At 38.5% G+C, this 24,888-nt stretch overlaps 2 protein-coding genes across 2 annotated transcripts; one reads left to right on the top strand and one right to left on the bottom strand.

The window, feature by feature from the left end:
* Positions 1 to 1,088: 1,088 nt before the first annotated feature.
* Positions 1,089 to 5,655, top strand: LOC146381841 (uncharacterized). Its single transcript, XM_084937984.1, has 6 exons — positions 1,089 to 1,161; positions 2,521 to 2,556; positions 2,720 to 2,938; positions 3,045 to 3,326; positions 3,433 to 3,567; positions 3,667 to 5,655. Exons 1-6 carry the CDS (start codon positions 1,128 to 1,130, stop codon positions 4,113 to 4,115), a joined length of 1,155 nt encoding a protein of 384 aa, XP_084794110.1. The 5' UTR covers positions 1,089 to 1,127; the 3' UTR covers positions 4,116 to 5,655.
* LOC146381842 (vesicular glutamate transporter 1-like) lies at positions 5,575 to 23,450 on the bottom strand. The gene is made up of 13 exons (XM_084937983.1): positions 22,945 to 23,450; positions 16,897 to 17,149; positions 16,175 to 16,293; positions 15,962 to 16,076; positions 15,771 to 15,858; positions 15,567 to 15,653; positions 13,796 to 13,932; positions 13,242 to 13,391; positions 12,015 to 12,147; positions 11,162 to 11,272; positions 10,913 to 11,040; positions 10,744 to 10,813; positions 5,575 to 10,582 (listed from the first exon to the last, which is right to left on the bottom strand). The coding sequence occupies exons 1-13, from the start codon at positions 23,004 to 23,006 to the stop codon at positions 10,290 to 10,292; spliced, it is 1,746 nt and encodes a 581-aa protein (XP_084794109.1). The 5' UTR covers positions 23,007 to 23,450; the 3' UTR covers positions 5,575 to 10,289.
* Positions 23,451 to 24,888: the final 1,438 nt, after the last annotated feature.

Consider the following 24,888-nt stretch of genomic DNA (forward strand, 5'->3'; position numbering starts at 1 on the left):
GTCCAGTTATGATTATTAATCACAGAATTTAGACCTGAAAGCTCTTGCTGAGACATTATAGCTTTCCTTGCTTCATAACTTTATCTGTGACTCGTAATGAAATGAAGAGCTTCTCTATAGCAGTGCTCAAGTCACAGATTTGAAATCTTGATCGACTTTTTTTTCAATCTGGTTTTGGTATTTTGACTGGTTTTGCTTTTGCTTTCTACAGCTTGTCTCTTAACCTTTATACTGCACTTTGTCACTAACGGTACTAACTACTAGACAAATACAGCATCCTATATGTTTAGTTGTCTTCAAAGAGACACTTGGGTGCATCTGCTGCAAAACAAACACGACAGCAACAAAAACAGGAGGAACTTTTTTAAATTTGATATTTTCTACAAAGAACAATAACGTGCCACTGTACCTTTCACATGACAAAAAAACTAATTTTTGTGATAAACCCACTTATTTTTGTGTTGTACTATAATTTAAACTACATTTTAAGAATTGTCTTAGCTAGGGAAGTGAGCTCAGTTACTTATGTGATTCTTCTGTGAACAAAATCTGTAAAAAAATGAATTCTGTACAAACAAAATATGAAATATGGAAAGGCCTTTATGAAAAGAAGAACTAACCAACTAAATAAATAAATAAAATGGCGCACTTGAGTGGTTTGCTTCAGGTGTTCTTCACCGTTATATGAGGAAAGCATGTATGTTCAATACCTTTAGTGTCCCCAGAGCCCTCTCCTGCATTATCACAGGAAAGCTTTCGGAGTGCTCAAACTTTCCCACCCTTCAAAGTTCCCAAGCTCCTCTCTTTTAGCTTACTGGAACAGTTTTATCACTTGTGTGAAGAAAACTGCCGCAATCATTCCCGTTTTTCTCTGTCCGTAGCATTATAGGGCAAAATACTGCGGAGGAGGAAAACTGAGGAAAAATCTAAGTCAAAAGCTGAAGTATACTAAGATGATTAAATAGTTTGTTTTTTAAAAAAAAAAGTTTTCCTCCAGTACTATTATGCATGGCCCTTCCCTCAACTTCCTCAACATGACTCATTAAGGGAAGCAGCCAGTTAGTCACTTGTCACTCCTCCGTGCCTGAGTTAAAGTGAAGCTTCTCTTGCCCGTAGTACCTTTGATCATGGCGAGTGGAAAGCATTTGCTGCTCATTGCAGGTAAGAAAGCCAGCTGAGACATGATGCAGGACTTTTGTTTTTGTTGTATGACGCAAACATAGCTGGGAATTATTTTTATGACTTTGCAATTGTAATTTCTTAAACTTGAGAAAAAAATTAAAAACTGTACTGCAGTTAGCATTTAAGTAACAGGAGTTATCTATTATGAATTATATAAAAAATATTTGACAGTTTCGCTGGAGTTATTTAATTTGAAGAAAAGGATTTTATGAAGCAGTATGATGTTTATGAAGGAGTATTAGGACCACATTAAGAAAAAATATATATTATTGATCATTTTGAGAAAAAAGTCAAGATGTATAGTTAAGAGTTGTTGTTTCTAGACAAACTGCCACGACTGAGTATTAGGACCACATTAAGAAAAAAATGATTAAATCAAAAATCTAATTTGAGACAAAAGTTGCATTGTGGAAATTCCAGCGGCTTTATCAAGGAGAATTCTCCTCTTAATGAATCGGGTTTTATGTGTAACAAGGACAGATTTTATTTCTCTTTGCGCACATAAACACAGTCTGGTGATCAGTTTAAGGACGTCGAAAACATGGTGCAGAAAGCTGCGTGTGGTCAGACGGAAAACCGCACAAACGTAGAAGAGTGAATTTGTACAAAATGAAATGACTGGTAATGGACAGATGCAAGGAAACAGGACTGATGGTTACACCGTCACACAATAAAGATGTTGTCTCACATTAATTTGTTTCACTCATCTAAACAAAGCATTTTGTAGCAAACATGGCAATTTGGTAATCTCCACGATTCGACTTTTTTCTCAAAATGATGAATAATATTATTTTTTCTTAATGTGTTGGATAAATTTAAAGTTAATCTTTCATACATATGCAGGCAGTTAAGCAGATATTTGACAAATATTATTTCCATCCATTCACTTGTCCAATTCAGGGTTACAGCGGCCTTTGCATACTCAGCTGTCAAATTGGAGAAAGGGGGGGGGGGGGGGGCACTAAACAGGTCACCAGTCTATCAACTAATTTTTAGCTTGTTTATAAACTGTAAAATGTTATATTTACAACACCCAGTGTCTCGTAATTACAGCTGAATTGAACAAATACTAATTTATACTTAATTAAAAAAATTCCTAATCCTAACCGCAGTAATTTTAGGTTACTCTGAGTCACAAATGTATTTTTTTTTATTTACAAAATAGTCTGTGAACCACTAAGTTACTTCATATTTGTTGAAATAATTCCACTGAACATGCTCTTGTATTCTCCTTTGTTTTAACAGTGCCAGTACCTGCTCAATGTCACACAGATAAAAATGTCATTTGGTGGTAAATTTGTTCAAATTAAAAAGCACTTTTTTGCTCTTTTGTTACAGTGTTGCCACTCCTGGTAAGATGTCAAAAACCACAAGGTAATCCATATTCACTTACTTCTAAAAATGTCATTTGTACATGCTGTACTGCATTTATTGCCCTTTATTATTTGCTCAGTATGCACAACAGTGTATTTGTAGTTTTTCTCAGAAGGGCTACACAAATACTTGATTGCATTTCTTCTTTTTCTGTCGTTTTTAGTTTTGATGGTACCTGCATTTAAAATGGCCTTCATTGGGGATACAGTTTACTTAAAATGCAATCCAAGTGCAAGCTCAGTGACATGGCACAAACCTAATGCTGGGACAATCGACGGAGACGACACTTTGAAAGTGGAAATTAAAAACTCAAACGACGGAGGCTCTTATTGGTGCGAGACCAGTAGGACAAAGAGTGACCCTGTTTCAGTCAATGTCACGGGTAAATTCACAATCAACACATATTAGAGCTCAAACTTCCACAGATCTAAAGGTAAATTCACAATTCACACATAATAATGAGATGATTTTCTTTATTTGCCCTGCAGAATCTGGTCTCAGCGCTTCACTCACCATTGAGACAGGCTATCAGAACATGTGGAAGGGAGGTGCAGTTGTCCTGAAGCTTGAAAATAAGGATGGTCTGAAAGGGTGGAGGTGCTGGGTGTGCAGGGGTGGAGAAAGTCTAAAAAGGGTTTCACTGAAATTGGAGGGCGTCAATAACAGTATGGTGTTTCAAACTGCTGACCTCAATGTCGATGAGACTATTTACTGGTGTACGGATAAGGGTCGAACTCACCGAACTAACCAAGTAATTCTCACCACCTCTGGTAAGCATATTTTTCATTACGTCTTCAGTTTTATTGAAATGAAGTTAATGGGAGTACGATGAGGAGACTCATGACTATTAGATTTATATATTTTCTGTTCCCACAGATCCATGGGAGCCTCCAAAAACACCTGAGAAGCAGGGGAAGTTGGGGATGGTGTTGGGGATATTGTTGGTATTGGTGGGGATGTTGGTGGTGATAGTGGTGGTAGGTTTACGACGTAGGAGAAGAAGTGACGGAGGTGAGTAGCTTTTTTTTGTTTCTTTGGATTGTTTACTGTTTTTTAGGTATGGTAACAGTCACTGTATTCATACCACACTGCATGTCGTACTTTTCTCAGGGCGGATTTATGAGGATGTGGAGATGAGATCAAAAGAGCGAGGTGATGACAAGTATGAAACTCTGGAGAAGGCATCTGGGAGGGAGCGAGAGTACGACACCCTTGCAGGAGCATCAGGCGGAGAGCCGAAAGGTGGCGAATATGAACCACTGAAGAAAGGCGAAATGAAAGAGGGGGTATACCACACTTTAGGGGCGGAAGGAGCAGCAGGTGGAGAGGGTGGATACGAAGCACTGAAGAAAGGCGAAATGAAAGAGGGGGTATACCACACGTTAGGAGCGGAAGGTGCAGCAGGTGGAGAGGGTGGATACGAAGCACTGAAGAAAGGCGAAATGAAAGAGGAGGTAAACCACACTTTAGGGGTGGAGGGTGCAGCAGGCGGAGAGGGTGGATATGAAGCAGTAGGGAGGAAGGATAAGCCCAGTGAGTCTGCAACAGCGGGCGAATGAATAAAAAAGGAGCTGCACCACTGCAGGAGAAACAGGTTTAATGCTGCAAACCTAAACCATGCAGATGTGTTGATCTCGATCCCAAAGTTAAGATTCCTTGATTTGAATGAATGTTTAAGAAATCTGACAAACTCCAGGTGTCTTTCAGGCGTGAAAGTTACAATACAGATTGACAATCAATAATAAGTAATGAAAATAAATCTGTGGGAGACTGTAGGGAACAGCTAGTGAGGTTTTTATAATAACAATTTTTTCAATGGCAGGGAGAAATGTTTCTAATATATTAATTAAATCAAATGATACAGAGTAAAATTTCAGCAAAATCCAAAAGAGCACCAAATACTTTGTGACACCAAGTCAACAAACAAGCAACACATCCACACTTTACATTCAGTTTAATGTCTACAAATAGTCTGCTTTATTAACTGATCATGTCCTTCAGCTTTGATGCTACAAGCTAATATTTGCAGTGCTCAGTAGCGTTTCTGCTTACATCATTGCACGTTATTAATTCATCTCATGATGAGCATTTCCCAAAGCTGTGGGGGTTTTTTGTGATATATAGCAAAAATATATTTTTATGTGGCTGTAATTAGCTCATCAGCAATGGGATAAATATTTTGCACTGTGAGATTCCTTTTAGCACTTTAGCCACTTTTTTAAATGATACTATGTGATATTTTGATAGGTCAATATCAGATAAACTGTTTTACAAAAATGGTATCATCATTTTTTGAGTATGGAAGCTACAGCCTGAGAGTACAGTGAGTCAAGCTCCACGTTCAGTTTTTAATTTTTTTTAAACTATTCCTCGTACAAAAATGAATCATCTTCACACCATTATTTGTCTTTTTAAAGTCATGCTGATTATAACGGATCAGCTTGTTGTCACGTTGCTGAATTTCTATTTTGAAGGCAACACGATTGAAGTACTCTGTGTTTCTCGTCTTTTATCGGTTTCCACCATTTAGTATAAATGAGTTAACCACAAATTTATGCTTAGTGTAAACGAACCCTTGCTTAGCTTCCTATATTCAACCATTTAATATCAATAACATTTTTCTCTCAATAAAATCACACATACAACGCAGATGTATTGTGGCTAAATGTGTTGCAACCAGTAAATTGAGATGCTATTTGACCGGTTTTATTGACATTGTTTTATTACTTTTTCTCTTCTGAAATGCTGGAATGAGACGTTAAGATTTTTTTTTTTTTCATTTTGAGTCGTGTTAAAAGGAAAAAAAGTTTTGCCTTTACGGGATGTTTTTGTTGTTTTGGAAACATTTTGCTTTCAGGGTTTTTTTGTTGTTGTTTTTGTACATATGGTAGATTATTTAATATTCTGTGCTGAAAGACTGTACACGATTCAAGATTCAAAGATTTAAAGCGTTTATTGTCATGTGTGCAAAGAAAAAGCATTTCTCTGTACAATGAAATTCTTTCTCTGTTGTCCACACGCAGATGCTGGTTAATATGTACAAATAGATAAAATACAAATAGCAGGAATAAAGGCTTGAGATAATATTATTACTACAAAGATGTTTTGTGTCATTTTTTATTCATTTATGTCCTGCAGTGTCTCCTGTGCTACAGTGTGAAGCTGCTAGTCTAAGTGTCATAGTCCTGGGTCTGTGACCCAGTTTTTTGTGTATTTTTATTGTAATTTTTAGTTCTAGTATTTAATATAAGTTTAGTTCAGTGCCTCTGAGTTTTTTCTATGGATGTCCTGTTTTACTTTGAAGGTCTGTGTCTTATGTTGATGTTTCTAGTTTTGCGTCTGACTGGTCCCGTCAGTTAATTTGTATCAGCTGTGTCCCCCATCTGGTCCTAATTCCCTCGTGTTCTTCTTGTATTTATTGTCTGTATTTTCATATGTTCAGTGTCGTGTCGTACCACCGTATCTGCCTCTGTGTTCTGTTCCCATGTTATTTCAGTTTTAGTACTCTGCCAGCAATAAAGCTGAGGTTCTGTTAAGTTAACTTCTGCCTCTATGAATCCTGCACTTTTCTTCTTTTCCTGCCTGCCTGCACACAGACCATGACACTAAGGCTGGGAGGAATATAATTCATAGCTTTAAAACTTTGAGGGATAGGTTTTAAAATAAAAGCACAATATATAAAATAGCCTTATGTAATTATCTAACATGTTCAGCTTTAGTCATGGTGTTTATGTGTTTGTGTTTCAGTGATAGGGATGAATACACCCATCTGTGATAAATTACAGCTGTTACAGTTTCTCAGCTGAACAGTTAGTGTTTTCAGTTTTAACACAGGACCGAAACTACTTCTTATCTGTGTCTTCACATGGAATATGAAAAATGCATTTGTTTAAAGATGGCAAAACAACAACAACAACTAGGCTTTCTTATGAGTGTATTGATATGTGTATTTTTTTTAACTTTCTACACAAACGAGTCACAAAAAGATGCCAATGACACTTTTTTTTGGTTATTTGTTATTTTGTTATGTTTGAAGTTTTACTTCTGTCAGAGTAAAGGGTTTAAAATGCATAGACAGAGGGATGCATAGGGCTTAAATACACCAGGAACGACAAGGGAACAGGAAACACACGGGGAAAACAGCTGAAAGAAATTAGACTCAACAAGACAGAAGAAGCAAAACTAAACACACTGAACATGGAGTGCAAGACTGTCACACAAGTGGAGGAAAGGCAGTTTAGGCTAGCTCCTATACTGTTTGTATTGTATATTTATAAGACTCTTTTTATAAACTTGTGAACTGTACAATGCATTTACAGTGATGTGAAAATGAAATCGCATCCTCTTTCACTTCTATGGTTTTACATATCAGGACATATTAAAAATCCTCTGGTCCTCAATATGTCTAGAAATAATTTAAATACAAACTCAGATGAACAACCATAGATTACACGTTGCACTGTGTCCTCATTTATTTAACAAAAGCTAACCAGAAATTAAGTTGTTCCCCATCAACTTGGGAAAGCCGTTATTCTGCAGTGAGAAAGATTATTCACAAGTTAAAAAATATTAAATATATTCATGAATATATTCATACAGTTGCGGAAGTCGACATCACAGCTAAATCCACCCAAGGCCAGACTGCAATACTAACAGAAACTGCAAAAATCCCCAAGAACTGCTACTCACAGTCTACAGGACTCAGTTAGCATGTTAAATGCTAACGTTTGTGACATCACAATTAGACTAATCAAGTGTGACTTTTTTTGAAAAGGATTGCCAAGAGGAATTTTCTTCTTTTTAAAATATGGCTGCAGAGCTTCAATTTAAAAAAGTTGCATCTGAACAAATCAACACAATTTCTGTAACGATGTGCTTTGGACAGACAACCAGAGAGAAGATGTTTGTCCCCTATCGAACACAGCCCTAACCCCTGTAATGTAAAGTGATGTAATGTGGGGTCTGAGCCACACAGGTTATTTGAACCAGGATCCAATTTGCAGTGATGTGACAACTTTACCAATTGTCAAGCACGGAGGTGGAGGGGTAATGATTTAGGCTTGTTTTGAAGCCGCAGAGAACGGACAACTTGCAGTCAGTGAGTTGACACTTCAAGTTACTGCTGCTTGAGATTCTACAAACTACTGAAAAATAGGGTGTTGGTTAGTTAACACACTGCTTCTGCATTTCTTACTGGTTGTGCTAAATAAAATGTGAACGATGGTAATATGCTGTGTCATGTTTTGTTTTTGTTTGTGGTTTGAAAACTTAGAATGTATTGCTGTGATCATAGAGGAAATCTACAGTAGTTCCAGTAATGGTTTTACACACACACACACACACACGCATGTGCACACACACACACACACACACACACGAATGTGCACACACACAAATGTGCACACACACACACACACAAAAGATATTTGATTTCAATAGAAAGCTAATGCTGACCCTTTACTGTCGTAATTTTTTTTTAGGTCTTCAGGCTCTCTTAAGTCCATTCTTTACTGTGTCCTTTGCCTCTGCACAACATTCATACTGGCATGCAATAGGGCAAGTAAATTACACCGGATGCAGTGCTGCATGCTTATCAGGTATCATATACCGTATAATATGTTATATGTTCAATCACAAATGGATGCAGGATGATACCACTGATTTTAGAGACCCCAAGGCTTTGTGCTTCTTACCGGCTGTGCCGTCAAAATCTATTTTTCTGCTTCATTTCCATGCTGCTCACAGTTAAGCTCAGTGATCAATATTCTGTCTGGGATGGAGCAGAGCATTAGGGGTAACATGAAACCAAGGGTCAGGAATGTTTAAGACCTGCATACTTAGTGTCTGAATCACGCATGAAACAGGAGAGCTGACATGGAGAAAACAGATGTTTTGTTTTACAGTGGAGTACAAATCAGGCGTAATAATGACCTTATAGCGAGACGTACTCTGTACCGTCTGATATGAAAGGTTAAAACATTAAAATGGCAGCAATGCATAAGGGTAAACTGCCAAATATAAAGATTTGTGACTACTGTGGAAGCTATCACCTCTAAGTTTTATTCTTCAGTATTTTTTTACATTCCTTTACACATAGATTTAGTTTATAATTAAGAACAGAACATTTAACAATAAATGAATGAAAAATGACAGAAACAGTAAAAATCCTAACATTTAATATCAATCCTATCAGTAAACAGTACCATCCCATTACTAGTTAATGACTAACTAGATACATGACCACATCTACTAACAAAAATAAATTGTACAGAGAAATGCCGTTGGGATTTTCAGCATTTTTATTAACTGGTCTTGGTTTTAATTGATATTTTATGGATTATTAAACACATATGAATTCAATTTAAAGTCCACCTTTAAATGAGAGCGCTACAAAACTGATCCCACAGCCTCAGCTTGATGCTGTTTGTGCTTTGCCACTTCACTGGAGACAGCAAACTGCTTCCTCTGATGCCAGCCTCAAACACAGATGGAGCAGAACAAAATGATACCAATAGAGGACGTATTAGATGTTAATCATACAAAGCAAAATTCTGTTTTTGCAAAATTTCTTTCTGTTTCTATTTAGAAATAGAAATAGAAACAGAAAGAATAGAAACAGAAAGAAACAGAAAGAAAAACTGTTTCTAACCTAAGAATCTAATTTTAAAAGAGGACGTTGATGTTCTGGAGATTTAAACTAATCCTATATGCTTTTTTTTCACAGTATGTCAGCTAGTAGGCAAAGTAGTAGTCCACTACATACAGTGGTTAAAAACTGCATCTAAAATGTCTATGTAGACTTCCCAGAAAGCCAGATGTGGTGTTATTTGCAGATGTTCAATTCCTTTTTCAGTGGATGAATAAACCAATACTACAGAACATTATATATTGTGTTGTATTGGCACATGATTTTTTTTTCTAAAATGTGCACATTAAGGACAATAATGAAAAAAAAAACAAAAAAACAACCAAAAACCTGTTGGGGCCAGGGGCAGAGACAAGGGGTGGCCATGGGTGGCTATGCTCAACTATATATTAATGGAGAAAATGCATCCAGAAATTACTATATCTTCAGCAAACCTGTTTTGCCATAAATGAGAGTATCTCAACAGATGGTTGCAGATCTTTTTTGTTTTGTTTTTTAAATCAGATAAGGGTGAAAAATAAAAATCAAACAAATATGTTATTATTCTATGTAGTAAATGTACCATTTGACTAGGAAGACTAATACATAAACCTACAGCAGGTTGTTTCTCTCTTGGCCACCCCTATGAAAAATCTTGTCTTCGAAACTAATCTGACAATAGATATCAATTTCTCCTAAAAAGAAAAGTCAGTGTGATCATTGTGCGCCTAAAGATGTGTAATCACGAGTGATTAAAATACAAAGAGGCATAGAAATGAAATCCATGTCATGTCAGTCCAGTTTCTACAGTTACAATGACTAAGCATCAAAGAACGCCACACCAGGCCTAAAGCCGTCCTCCGACATGTCTGAAGGTGGGCCGGTGACACCATTCTGCCACACAGCGTATAACGACTGCACTCATGCACAAACACATTTTACATTTACTACGGTCTTCACCTCTACTGTGCAGTCTCTGTGAAATTCTTAATTTATGATAAAATAGTCAGACCTGCTGAAAATTGTCCATCCCCACATTCCCACCAGTTTTTTAATGCCATTGAGTGAAATTCCACATTGCTGATAAACTGTGTCTGCTGGCTTTACGTTATAACTCTCGGTCGCCCTCTCCTCCGTAAAGATAATTATTGGTTCCGGCTGGTTGGACATACTCCTCAGTTTTGTCCCAGTCTGACACCCAGCCTCCTCCTCCTCCCCCAGCCATGCCCCCTCCGTTGGGATCCGATGCCTGGTTCGTGGCTCCGTAGCCCGCTCCACCGCTTGTGCGATACAGTTCTTCCGTCTCATTTGCAAGCTCATCCTCGTCCAGGATCCCGCATTTCTCGTCACTCAGCTCCTCTGGCTCTGCCCAAGGTTGTTTCTCTCCAGATGCAAAAATACCTGCAGCAGACACACAAACTCACTGAGGTAAATGACATGAATGTTACAGACCTAGACTTTTACAGTGATAGCTGACAAGTATACAGAGTTTTGCTGAATTTTCATCATTCAGAATTTTTGTAGTTGATCTGGTTAAGCACAAGAAAGGAGACTATGCATACCATAGAACATAACACCTCCATAATGAACGAGTGAGGCAATAAGAAACACGCCCTGCCACTCTTCTCGCGTCTACCAGGAAAACGTGAGAGAGAACCATGAGAAAGTTGATTACAATTACAAGCACACATTATTATCAGTTAGAGTCACAAATTCAGAAACAGCTCTCACCTTGTGCTTTGTCATGGCACCGACTATAAGTGGGCAGACCATCCCAGACAAGGTGCCTACGCCGTTGGAGATACCCATGAGGATACTAGCATAACGCGGTGCAATGTCCAGGTGGTTGACATTGAAACCTTGTGAGGAACCATTAATATTATTACCATCTTGTGATAAAATCAGAACTATGTAGCTGCTTAACTTTCAGTCGCCTATCATTTATGATTAAAATCTTTGAAGGAACACTTCATATTTCACCTGAAATGGCGAAACCAGAGAAACCCACAGCCAGGACCAGGAATGTAATGGCAATGCCTTTTGTGTGTGAAAAACCAACTACCAGCAGCAAGGTAGCCTCCATCCCAAACCCTGATGCAAGCAAGCAAAAAACAGACATATAAATAGTTTTAACATATAACAGTGCAAGTGCTTATTTTGTTGCCTTGTGTTCACACTTTTCGCTAACTGAATGTGCCTGGAAGTCTTGTCGATTGGTTAGAGATAAGTGCCTTGCAAGCTTCTGCATTTCACTTTGGTGTTTGCTGTTTGGTTTCTCTCTACAATGTAAAAATAGCAGACAGTGGCAGGGCTTCTGTTTTTGGTGAGTCATCATTTGCCTTATGTGGTAAATGACTTCTCACCACAGTTGTGTTACTGTGCTTGTTTTCTTCAGTGTCGCTTGACTTACTTCAAAGTTAGCGCATGCAGAAAACAACATAAAATTCAAATAATTTTATATAAGATTTTGAGTATGTGCCAATTTAACCTCTCAAAATTAAAGGACCATATATATGCTGCTCCATAAACAATTAAGGGAACACTTAGTTATTGCATTGTTAGTCTGTCCAGTTTGGAAGCATAACCTGCAGCCCTTACAGGCTGCACAGATAATGAGAGTCCATGAGCGTGGCATGACAGCTCGATGTCCTTGAATGGGACCTGTGCTCACAGACAGGTGCTGTGTCGATTGACTGGCATTTGCCACTTATTCTTCACAGATGTGAGCACGTCATTGCCCATGACTTCCCAGGCTGTTTCTGTCCTGTCAGATGTAATTGTTTCATTTATGCAAGTTTTCGTTTTCCCTTCCCTTTAGTTGGTTCTTTCTTACCTCCACAGTTCATTAGCTTCCTGACATTCGTGGTGGTCATGATGTGGTTGCATCGCAAATAGTCAGCAATCTGGCCACCAATGGGCACAATGATGGTCATAACCAGGTGAGGAAGAGCAGACAATATCCCCACCTAGATGAGAACAAGAAAAAAGCCTTAACAGGTGCAAAACATCCATGGAAGTTGGCACAAACAGTGCGATCTCTGCCATGTTATGTTGCTGTTGTCTCAGAAACCTGGGTAAGTAAATATTTTACATTTGGACCCAAGACTGTTCACCACTCTATCGCAGCAACTTCTGTCACTACAGTTATAATCTGCCTGTAGGTAATGACTGGAGCTCAAGCTAACGTGCTTATGAGGCACAGAACAGTACATATTTATATAGTTTCTTCCAGACTTTAAGGTGCAGTTTTGGAAGACAAACTACATTCAAATACAAAAACAAATTTAGAAAACTGTTATTTTTCACCAAGATTTTAAATAAAAATTTAAGTTCATTAAAGGTCAAAGTTGAGCTTGGACATAAATGTCAGCAGTGTAGATATAGCATATGAAAAAGCATGGAGAGAGGTGTACAACACACTTTTTATTTTTTCAAGATAATGCTCTGAGACATCAGAACGATGGCTGACGACAGGATCTTGTAATAAAAAATTCAAGGTCCAGAATCCTTCCTGCAGAAGGAACACAGAGAGCATTTCCTGTCAACGGGCAGTTGCACTCTGTGAGTTCTCCTGTTGCTTATTTGCAGGGTGGTGCAGACCATTGTAATGGTGCCAGAATGGCTCTAGAAATCCTCCCTAAAGCCATTGTTCTTCTGGTGCTCTGGTTTCCTCAGTCAGACATACAGGATATTTAATTAGTGATTCTAAATTGGGTGTATGTGTTAATATGAGACAAAGCTTTGAATGATCAATAACACTAAAATAGAAATGCTTCAGTGTAACAGCCTATAAATGAATTGATATTAAAAAAAATATGTCCCATAGAATAACACAATTTTCAACCTTTTTTAAAAAATTTAATTTTAGTAAATTAAGGTGAAAAATTGTTGTCAGTGCTTCATGACTTGTCAATATAAGGTGTGCAAACTGCAATGGTACAAATGAGGACATTTAAATTTACCACTGCAGTGGCAAGACACTCAACCAAAGCTGCAGTGATGTCCTTTATTTTCTGATATAACTGCTGAAAGGTTTTTGCTTGTCGACTGCACATGTTACCTTGCTAATTTCAAACCCAAAGACCTCCTCAAAGTAAGCAGGCTGGCTGATGAGGAGCAAGTAGAAAGTCCAGCTTCGGCAGAAGTTGGCTACGATGATGGCATACACTGGCATGGAGGTAAAGAAGGCCCTCCACGGTGTGTTGAATTTCTGTAAGGGAAAAATGTGATGATGATTTTAGTGATTTTGGCTCAAACGTGTATAGGTCTTTGCTTGAACACATAACTAATTAATTTCTTCATCTTCATCACAAACGACAACAGAGCAGGGTGTGTGGAACTAAGTTTTGCTTGACTGCAGTTACAGAAATGACTGCTAACAAAGAGTTTCTAAATCTGTCACTGTGACAGATAAACAATTGAGCTTCTGACTCAGTGTTTGCTTGTTTATCATCTCCGTTATCTCACTTTGAATCAGCATATAAACTCATCTATTTTTAAGAGGGTTTTTTTTAAACGTGGTTTCATAGCAATCCTGTAAACTAGTGAAATGCCCTTGAATGAAGTGCAGTGTTTTAATTGAGAGATCTTGAGAAATCTGTTGCATGTACTGACCGTTACTGTAAATTGGGCTGACTCGCCAATGCTTTCCTCAATGTATTTCCTCTCCTCCTCGGTGATGGTGGGGTGAGCTGCTGGACTTTCATACGAGACCAGGATCCAAAAGCAATACCACATAACACCAAAACTTCCTGGGGAAGGAACAGGCAGATTGGAGAAAAAAGATTATTTTTTTCCACACTAACTCAATACTGTGCAAACAAGGACCCCTCATTTCTTTAGATTCCACACTAACTCAATACTGTGCAAACAAGGACCCCTCATTTCTTTAGATTCTTCTTCCAAGTAGCCAGACTTTGCTGTAACTTTTAAAAGTGGTCTTGAGCAATAGTTCTTTAGCCTTCATGAGTTTTTCTTTAGACGTCGGTTACTTTTCAGGCCAGTTTTTGTACCCGTGCCGAACTATGTTCAGAAGAATGTGTTTATTTGTTAAGCCACGTGACACTGAGCTGCGAATCGTTCCAGAATAAAAAATGCATCCGACTCGAGGGATGAACCAGTGTTGTGTCTACACATTGCTAGTACAAATAATTTGCTCCATTTCTATACAAAAATTTTTTTTTTTTCCACCAACAAAGTGATTCGCAAAGACCTGTCTGCTGAATCTTTAAGCACTCAAAATACTTGAGATGTGCTGAGCATATCTCAGCATGCTGTGCAGTGCTTCCTTTAAAAGTTTTGCCAAAACTGGACAATTGCAGGTCAAAAGAGGAAGCGGCACATCTAAAAAAAACTATCTGCAAATGAAGGCGATCCGAAAGTCCTTAAGAAAGAGTAAAAACGTTGGTAGCACTTTATAAAAGTGTCATACTATTAAATATTAGTAAGGTATTAATAAGTGCTTAATTAATCATTTATATATCATTACTCCTCCTTAGTATGTCCTTTATAAATACAGATATGTTTATCTGTCTGTTACTGTTACATCATGTACAACTATCACTGGTATTACATCACTTCTACTAATAATCATAATAACATTCATAATAATATATCTGTTTTTATGAATGTCAAACTACTGAGGAGTAATGCTGCATAAATAATGAATTAAGCACTTGCTAATACCTTAATAATGCCTAACACTGTGACTTTAAGTGCTTCCAAGAAATACATCCATCTATTGTTCACTGAAGCTTCAACAGAGCTCGTGTCAGTGGGAGGGTGGCTGTCAAGAAGACAGAAGGGAAACAGGGAAAACACACAGTCATGGATTGGCCTCCCCAAGTTTACCTCAGCATTAATTAGGAATGTAGGATCCCCAGAGAACAAAACAAAAGTCAACCAACATCCAAAGAAGAGCTTTGAATGTCCTTCAAAGAGTTCAGATTTTGTGTGCCAAAGAATCAAGGTAGTCAAATATTGACTTTCAACTTTGTTACAATTGTACTGAACTATTGAACTAAAACTGTTTTTGCCACATATGCTGTTTCAATAAATTGCTGCGCTGTCGAAAAATAAAAAGAACTAAGGCATTGCTCAAGATTCGTTCCACAGTACTGTGTCCGAACACATAACAGTTTTGACATGACATGTGGTGCAATTTCTTTTTTACCATGAGACTACATCCTTCTGGTATTTATTGCGCTGGTCTGTTGTGGTTTTCCTTTTCTCACAGTTTCATTATGAGTGAGGCTCTACTGTGTGCGTTCAGTGTCGTCGCAAGCATCCGCATTTTCATGTATCAACAACAGTTAGCTTATTAAAAAATGCATATTCATTCCAAACTGAAGGGTTTGAAATGAGGCCCAGGGTAAAGGCATCTTACCATACACATAGAAGACAGATGACCATCCTGAGTACTGGACTAGGATTCCAGCTAATGGCATGGCAATCACAGCACCAGCATAAGAACCTAAAACAGGAAAATATTGATTTTATTTTGATATCATTTATATATATTTGTTGTTAATTGTCTTAATCTATCACACATTGTTTGCAGGCCGAGCAGGGCCACTGATCACGGACTCACCACAAAAGGCTGTTGTTGCCAGGCGACTTCTTTCAAGAGGTGGTGCCCATTTGGCCCAAATACCATGACATGCCGGGTAAGAAACTCCCTGTGGGAATCGGAGTAGAATGTAGGAATTTGCATGATTATAAATAATCTCAACTGCATTATGTAAACAGAAGCACATTGCACTTCAGGGGAGAGAGAAGCACCTCCACAAGTCCTTGAAAGATCCTGACAATGATAACGCAGCCAAAGTGCATACGAGCTGCTGTAGGAATGAGCATGTTCAGGAAAGATGTTGCCACTATAGCAAAGCCAAACACCCTGAAAAAGAAACAAAACACAAAGAAGAAATTACCCCATTGAATATACTGTGCGACAAAAGCTGATTATTCCTTGCACGGTGCAGGAGGTTAACAGACCTGTTTGCTGCAAACTTTTGACAAATGAACCCTCCTGGGATTTGAGTTACAATGTATCCCCAGAAGAATGAACCGTGGATCATTCCCACCGTTTCAGGATCCCAGTCAAACTGTGCTTTCTGTTGGGACACACAGTAAGACACATCATTTAAAATCATATCTGGATATGTGCAGATGAGTTATTCTTTCACTTCTCAAAAGCAAGACTGTATTTAACATCATCTAAAAGTGGACATTAGATAATTAACAGTAAACAAGAACATAAAAAAACAGATGCTGACCACTACTGACATCTGCTGACCAGCCACAAGTATTCCACCAGATCTCTCAACTATATCAAACATTCACTAGCTGGGCCCAAGTCCTCATTTAGGTTTGACAACGTTTAAGTAGGTAAAGGTGAATGCTTGGACATGAATTGAGCTGCGGTTTGGGGAAGGCCTCGAAGGGAACTGCTGGCGGCTCACAGGCCTGGCAGAGCCCCATGTACTAAATAGCATTGAAGAAGTTAAAGAACTGAAAAGGGGAGGGAGGGTGAGACACATTTTATGAGTCCATTAGACATATATAGTCATATGTAGGGTACCTAGCACAACCCCCCATGGCCAAAACAATCTTAAAACAACATAAACATAAACAGTCATATTACACAATATGTAATTTGGCTGTGTCACTTCAGGGGAGAATTTAACATTAGCTCAGACTCATCTGCTGTCACTCACCACTATAACCTCCTTGTTGTCTTTGAAGATGGTGTGGCTGTTGACCATGCTGACGATAGCCACGCCCAAGTTACACCGGATACCGAAGGAGATGCAGAAACCAATGCCAGAGAGGATTGCGATGATGTAGCGCCTGGGCAGACCGAAGCACGTGCAGTCCACCACAGGCATCTCCTTCTCCCCCACCAGCTCTGGCCGGCCCTCTGCCGACAGCTCGATGGTCTCGCCATTTTCCTGTTTCTTCTCGATAGCTCTGTGAGGAAAAGTGGGTAGATTAAAAGTGTCACCTACATTTAGGTCACTTTATTGTTCCTGTATCACAAATCTGACAAGTTATCTTTGAAGAGGGGGTAGATAAACTGTATTCTTTAATAAAGGCAAAAATATTTGTATTTCTTATCTCTTAAGCATAACTTGCTAAAGAAATAACCTTGAAAATACACAACATAACACTCTTGCATGCAAATGAGTCATTTCAAAAAGCTTTCTACTAGCAGATAGTATTGTTTACTGATTTATTTAAGCTAAACAATGATTCATAAGTGACAGGAAATAACTAGGTTCAACAGTTACTAAGTCCTGAAAGCCTAATGCATGTCATTGATTTAACTTCGGAGGAATCAGTAAGTGGGCCTGAGGTTTTCCAATCTCCTGCTGCCACAGTGAAAACAGATCCTGAAAAGCTTGTTGACTGACAACTTGGCCTGATGAAAGTGGGTGGGTTTAGATGTTCAGACAGTCCTCTTGGGTGTCTGTTTGACTGCTAAGTCAAGCATCTTAAAAAAAAAAATCAGTCAGCACAAATGTCCATTAGCATCCCACTGCTGGGACCTGCTGTTAACGCTTTAACTTATCACATTAAGTTAATACAATCAGGATTTCTGCGCTGCACCCTCACAGAAACCGCCAGCAAAAAAGAAAAGCCTAAAGCAAGCTGCTCTTCTGCCTCACTGCGAAACCCTTAGAAACCACAAGGTCTGTCAGCCTCCGACAAGCATCAAATATGCATCTAAATGTAGCAGTCATCTATTAAACATGACATGTGAAAAGCTGAGTTGTAAGATAAGACCACTGCAGGTCCAGCTACGATCGCAGAGATGCACAGAGTATGGCTATACTTCGTCAAAGCACATCCACAAACTCAAACCTGCAGCTTTTAGCCAAAAATCAACTGTGCAAATGTAGAGCAGAGATCATGGGAATATTTTGTTTGACAACTTGTACTGAACGAAAGGAGATTAAATGAACCAGATTAGCATTCATAACCGACTCTTCCTGATTTTTAATTACCCACAATTTTGACAGGTTAGGAAAAGACTAGAGCAGGTTATGATACTGTAAATCACATTCATTGTATGATTACATGGAATGCGACAAACACTTCAGTGAAACAGTGACAAAAAAAGCAATCATGGAGGCAATAATCAATAAAAGTATCAATAAAATCGAATTTATATTGGATGTATAACTATATCCAGTTTTATCCTTATAGGGTCAGTGCATTTAAAAGCCACAATAGTTTCTATGTATTGTTTCATGTTTCAGAGGTGGACAAGTAGGAAGTTACAGATCAGTTTTTAGCTCATCCAGCTAAAGGACCAATGAGGTCATGATGCCGTTGGTCTAGCCTGTTAGAGCGTTAGTCAGATCACACTTGTTATTAATCTCTGGCTCTCTTCTACAGCAAGTCCTTCATCCTGTCTTCTTCCTCTGCCCCCAACCAATCACAGCAGATGCCTCTCCCCCCTTCCTGTTAAAATGGAGTTTTTCCTTCCCATTGTCGCCAAAGTGCTTGCTCATAGGGGGTCATATGATTGTTGGGTTTTTTTCTCTGAATGTTTTATTGTAGGATCTACCTTACAATATAAAGTGCCTTGAGGCGACTGTTGTTGTGATTTGGTGCTATATAAATAAAATTGAATTGAATTGAAAATGTAAGAATAGATTTTAGTGAAACTTAAAACACTGATCACCTAATCATGGTCAAGGTTAGTGTCAAGGTCACATTTGCCATTTTACAGGCAGTATCTTATAAATTGTGAAACATCATGAGCTGGATGAGTTACTACATCACTGCCCTTTAGGTTTTATATATACATGTGAGCAGCTTCTATTGACCTGGATCAGCCATGCAATTTGAAAACCTCATCCACTGTTGTATACGTCGCTGTGGTAAATGTGATCACAGTGAACCTCTGATGCATCACCATACTCTTCCTAACCAAACAGACATTGTGATCATTTTAATTATTAAGGAGACTGAAGGATGGCGTGAGACATTCAAGACCAAACACAAACACAGCTGATAAAATTATCCAAATCAAAAAATGCACACAAAATAACCTTTCACACGCTGAATTTTGTACGAAAAACCCTAGTCCTGATGGCGCATTTAAGTGATTCTTATGATTCTGATGCTGTAATATTTTTTTCCTAGATTTAAGTGTATTTTTATCTAAGGTCACTGCAGGTTGACAAACAAAGGAAATCGCAGAAGTGACTAGGGCATATGACAAAACACCTCAGGTCACAACACTTCCCAGATCTCTTTTTTTGTTGTGAGTAAATCTGTGTGTCATACTTGCGATATTCAACAACATTTAGAGCTTGTTCATCTAGTGGCAAAAGCTTTTATAAGTACATCTGTTGTGTAGGCCCTGGAGTTAAGGCAGTTGTTTATATCACGCTATGTAATATATTTCCTGCAGACTTTAAAATGACATGGTTATTACCAGAGAACTGCTGTGAGGCCATTTGTGTTCCTGCCAACAAATCTGTCCAGAACATTCATACAAAATACCAACACGATTGAAAACAGCTATGCCGTTATAAAACATGCTCTGTTGGTAACTGTAAGCAGGGGTTCCAACAATCTTCAACACCGATCAAATATTAATGATTTTCGTTGTTAAATTATTAATATCGCTGGCTCTCTTGGACTATTTCTGTCTGGGCTGGCCTCTCTTGTCTTTCTTCCTGTCTCCTTTTCATCTTTAACTCTTCTCCTTACTGGCATCTCCTCTGACTCACACATATTCTCACACATAATTCACAGCAGTCCTTCCTTATTTTACACCTGTTTATTTCCCTGGTGTCCATATACGTAGTTGTTTTTTTCCACTGGCTGTACACTTGTAGTGCTTTCGGTCTCACTTTACAGTAATGCTCTCTCTACTTATGATGTAATTTCTCAACATTTACCATGTAATTTTTGTCATTTTTAAGCATCTCAAAACACAACTGACATTTTAAAAGGAAAGATATTATTAACACTGAGCATTTCTATGTAATTAACATATTTTGGGTATTTTAGAAGAAACAGCCAATGATGTTTCTTCTTCTTACATTGCAATTGCACATTATTGTTAAGGGCATAAGCCGTATTATAGAATATCATAAACACCCCTTCTTTCATTCTAATTACACATTATTTTGGTGTGCAAGATGTAATATGCTTCAGAGTTGTCCCATCTGATTAAGGGGGAACTCCGAGTCATTTCTTTAGAAGGTATGTCCACCAGAAAACACAATAAATGAAGTATAATGCAACAAAATGTGGACAATCTGAAAAGGGGAGATTACGCCATACAGCCAAAACTGCTAACAACAGTGTGTAAAGAATAAAAACGTGTTTGTATTGCCTTAAAGTTATGTATTATATTAGAAATAGTCACATTATAAATTGTGCCTCCTTCTAAATTAATCTAAAGGTGTTCAGCACTTCAAAATGCAGGTCTCGTTTCCTTTAAAACCTCCTTGCTCTGCTGCACTGACATTTTAGACTCATTTGGAATCAGTTAGTATTTTCGATACTGAATATTACACCTTAGACTAATTGTGATGAAAGCATTTTGACAAATTATACTATAGGTCAAGGACTTTATTATAAAGGGCCACTATATTTTACATTTTATACTGTATCAGTTGCAGTGACTTTTCATGATTGACCCCAGGTTAAGGAAAATCCGTCGTAATCCCTAAAAGCTCCCTGACCTTCTCTCCCTTTCTCCCGTTACACCTTGTAGAAAAGCCCAGATTGAATCATTCCTGCGGAACAATTGAACTCAATCCCAAAAAAGTAAAAGTTCTGAATGTTGGAGTATAGCAGAGCTGAATTCCATATTTCCTAAATCAATGCACCTGGTTTCGTCAGCGGGTTAATCTCTTAATTCATACATCAAGGACAAATGTAGGGCAGACCGTCAGCTTGGACACCTTGGAATAATTGATTAGATAAGAGAAAGTTGATGGTCTGAAAATGCTCCATGGCATTAATACAAACTTAGTGAACTAAATCTCCTAATATAAAATGTTAAAACATCCCCTTTCCGCTCATGTGGCAGTTATAACGGACGAAGGAAAAAAGTATTAGAGAGTTAATCATAAAATACTCGCGAGGAACGAGTTTTCCAGGTAAATGTTTTGAGGATAAAACCTGAGATAAATAAGAGATTCAGAGTGTCTTTGAGTCAAATTCCTGCTTAACCTGAAAATGAAGACAAGTACCAGCTGTCTACTATGATCACTGACTGAAATCACAGACGATCGCGTGACTGCTAATTTGCTCTAACCAACTTTGAAAAGAAGAAGATGACGCTTGAGAAGTAAACATCAGGCGGAGAGTTGTATAATAAAACAGGCTAAAGGTTTAGTCATTTACAATAATTAAATATAGAGTCATTTACGAATGTAAGGTGCGGATTTCGCGTGCGAAGAGTCGGAGCGGTCAAGCAGGCCGGTGAGCCTTTTACGCAAAGCAGCCAGGTACAGACCGGAGCACGTGAGAGCAGTGCGCTCCAGTGAGATGACCTGCGCTCTCTGCCGCAGGTCGGGTGTCCTAATCCCGGCTATGAAGGGGGGTGCGCGGGCGAGGGACAAGATGACAAGCTATCTGGCTACTAGAGAGGAAGGGAGACGTGGCCAAGGTGTACGCCCTGCAGGGATTTACGTGGGCCGACAGCTTGGACGGGGAGATGCTATTTCTGGAGGGGATTTAAGTGTTTAGACGCTGCATCAAATCCCGAGAGAAAGAAAGGGGAGTCCACCTATGAGTTTCTTGCTATCAAATAACTGCCCAGGTTCTTACACGCTATTTCTCAGGAGAGCCCAATGAAGGTTTTTGCTTTGTTTTGTTTTGTTTTGTTTTTTGCCACTGAGTGTCAACGGAATTGGTTGCACTGTCGCTATAAACCTATAAAAGCCAATAAGTCATTAAAATGATACTGAGTTCTTAAATGTCTGTTTTTCTGTTATTATAACCGATATATAACAAGTTCTTATGAAAAAATAGCTGTTTTTTGAAAGAGGTTACTGTCTACCAATGAGATGTGAGATGACCGGCGTCTTAGGCCTGCTTTACGCTAAACACACAGTTCCTCTTTGAAGAATAATTAGAGCAGATTATCAACATTGTCTAATCTCTAAAAATGGTAGAAAGTGAAACACAGAGTTTTATTAGTCTTTCAGAAAATTCCTGATGGACTCCCCCTCCACTCACTCACACACACACACACACACGCGGTGTCACAGTGTCTCTGTAATGTGACAATGTAACAGCACGGCAAGCTTAGGAGAAATGGATCCAAATATCGATCCAGCGCGTCATCTTACACTGAGAGAACATTTTGAGCCTGAAATGTAACTTCATTCTGTTTTTTTGTTCTTCGGGAACAAAGAATGATACACACTGCTTATAAAAGAGAGTTTGAACATTAATTTGGGGTTTCTTTTTTAATCTCTTATCAGCTACTTTAAGTCGCCAGTGCCACATACAGCGAGTTATTGTGTACACATTTCTTATATGAAAGATTTATAAGCGGACACATATTTCCATATTATTGATTCGGGCCTCTGGACATTATATTTCTTTAAATCTTCTCAATAGAAACACTGATAGACTAACAGGCCATGTTTCAGCATCAGTAAGAATGAACTTCCCCTCAGGTCCGCAGCTTAACCGCTAAACACAAAGCTCCTTTTTAACATTAAAGGTCATCCAGCAGATGTTTCTGCTCTGTTTCTGTTCCCTGTGGAGGAGATTTTACATACCCGTATATTTTCCCAAGAGTTTTGGCTGCCACGGCCTTAAACCTGTCCGGCCGGACCTCCATCCTCACGACTCCAGGATCGGACCAATGTGCAGTCTTTGCGCGCTCCCGACTGAGCGCACAGCCTTTTTCCTCTGCTTCCCGGCTTCTTGCTTCTTACTCACATGAAAAGAACCGATTTGGTTGGGTCACCAGCTTTCGTAACTCACGCTTTCATGTGAAACGAGACTCGTAATCAGCGACAGACTGTCCAGAGATTTGACTGAGCCTCCTTCAAGTCCCTTTATATAAAACCAGTCGAATATGCATGTTCTTCCCCACTTTTCCGGATACCTTGTCCAAACAAACTTCGTCACACTGTTTGGTGTCCGTAAAGGTTCACAGAGAGTCGTTGGCAACTTTCGATAAGATTCATATCCAAACGTTGTCTCTGGCCATGGTCCTGAAACAGATTACTGTTGCCGCTAATCTCTCCAAGTGTGTAGTGAGTGGAAGGTATGCGGCACTTCCTTCCTCGTTTTAAGCACCGACTATCAAAGCCGCGGCTATTCTTGGACTGCACAAGCTTTGAATGGGGAGTTAGTGTAAACACTGTCCCACCAGGAATATTACTAGAGTTTCTGGGTATTTGTAAGAAGGTACGCAGACTCACCTCGGGACAGTGGTTGTGGATTAGATTGCAGGGTTTTTTCGCGTTTATGACCAGAAATAAATTTTAGAAGGATTGAAAATCAATAGAACATCACAAATGGAGGAGGCGAGTCTTGATCTCTTCATGATCTGCACCTTACCAGCAGGGACAGAGGCAGGGCTGCTATATGTCATTATAAGTTAATGGAGTCACTTATTTGTGCGTATTGGCGAGCTGCTTTCTTTTCGAGACATTTTTTTTACATATAGAAATGTTTAAACTAGCTTAAAACAGGCTTAATGTAACTGTATACTGTAGATAGAAAAAGTGCAAAAGAAAAACTGCATTGAAGTATTTTATGTATGTGGGTCGGTCTTCTAAAATCATATTTTCCTTTGTCCATCAACAAAAGTGTGTCAGTATTGATTTTATCTTCCAGTCTCTTTACACTGGAAGTGCTGCATATACAGTTAGGTTCATGAGGATTTGGACAATAGTAGCCCTTTTTATAAACAGTCCCTCATTTTTAGAGGCTCAGATGTAACTTGACAACTGACTGAGAAGCAGTTTCGTGGCATTTCTTTACCTTGAGAAACTCGCCATTGCGTTCATTGTTTTATAACTGTGCCCGATTGTTGATTTGGCCACTCATAAAGTTGTTGCTACTTCTCTGATAGATTTATTTGGGCTTTTTTTTCCAACCCAACAATGGCTTCCTTCATATTAACCAGCATCTCTTTGACAGTTCCAGTGAAAACTGCTTAAAAGTCTGTCATTAATCTTCAGCCTCTGAAAATGTTGAACTTTGTTTGGCTTGAATTTCCTAAGTGTAATGTTATTTATGTTTGTTAAACCCCTGAATTAAAGCTGAAAGTCTGCAATTCAATCACATCTTGGTTGTTTGATGTAGGAACCACTGTGGTGGTGTGCAGAGACACTATAGAAAATCTTCTTACTATCTAAATATTAAAGATGTACCTAACTTTATATTTTCAAAATCATCAAATACAAAGTATTATACATAAAATATCAATTCTAAAACAGTAGTCAAGATAGTTTTAAAGAGGCAAAACACCTTTCCCAGTCCAAGAGTCTGTATTCCTTTAACATGCACAGATTAAATCAGGCGTGTTAGGTTTATTTTGCTTAAGTCATTAGTTAAACTTGCACTGCAGCTCATGAAGTAATTAATGGAGCTGTAATTTTTTATCACAAAACTCAAAAGACATATTTTTTTAAATTTGGAGAGTTTATTTTCTAATTAGAGGGTGGTGCAGCTTTGATAAGATGCTGGAAATATCTAGTTTATTATGT

The sequence above is a fragment of the Perissodus microlepis genome, chromosome 8 (assembly GCF_051167445.1).
Source record: "Perissodus microlepis isolate ML-2025 ecotype Zambia chromosome 8, ASM5116744v1, whole genome shotgun sequence".
Classification (NCBI taxonomy): Eukaryota; Metazoa; Chordata; class Actinopteri; order Cichliformes; family Cichlidae; genus Perissodus; species Perissodus microlepis.

Bases quoted from the DNA above. Each gene is read 5' to 3' on its own strand.
- LOC146381841 (XM_084937984.1), top strand. From the start codon at position 1,128: ATGGCGAGTGGAAAGCATTTGCTGCTCATTGCAG. The intron at 2,557-2,719 runs GTAATCCATATT...TGTCGTTTTTAG, and splicing joins AAGATGTCAAAAACCACAAG to TTTTGATGGTACCTGCATTT. The intron at 3,568-3,666 runs GTGAGTAGCTTT...TACTTTTCTCAG, and splicing joins TAGGAGAAGAAGTGACGGAG to GGCGGATTTATGAGGATGTG.
- LOC146381842 (XM_084937983.1), bottom strand. From the start codon at position 23,006: ATGGAGGTCCGGCCGGACAGGTTTAAGGCCGTGGCAGCCAAAACTCTT. The intron at 13,392-13,795 runs GTCAGTACATGC...TTTCCCTTACAG, and splicing joins CAGCCCAATTTACAGTAACG to AAATTCAACACACCGTGGAG. The intron at 10,814-10,912 runs GTGAGAGCTGTT...TTTTCCTGGTAG, and splicing joins GTGCCATGACAAAGCACAAG to ACGCGAGAAGAGTGGCAGGG.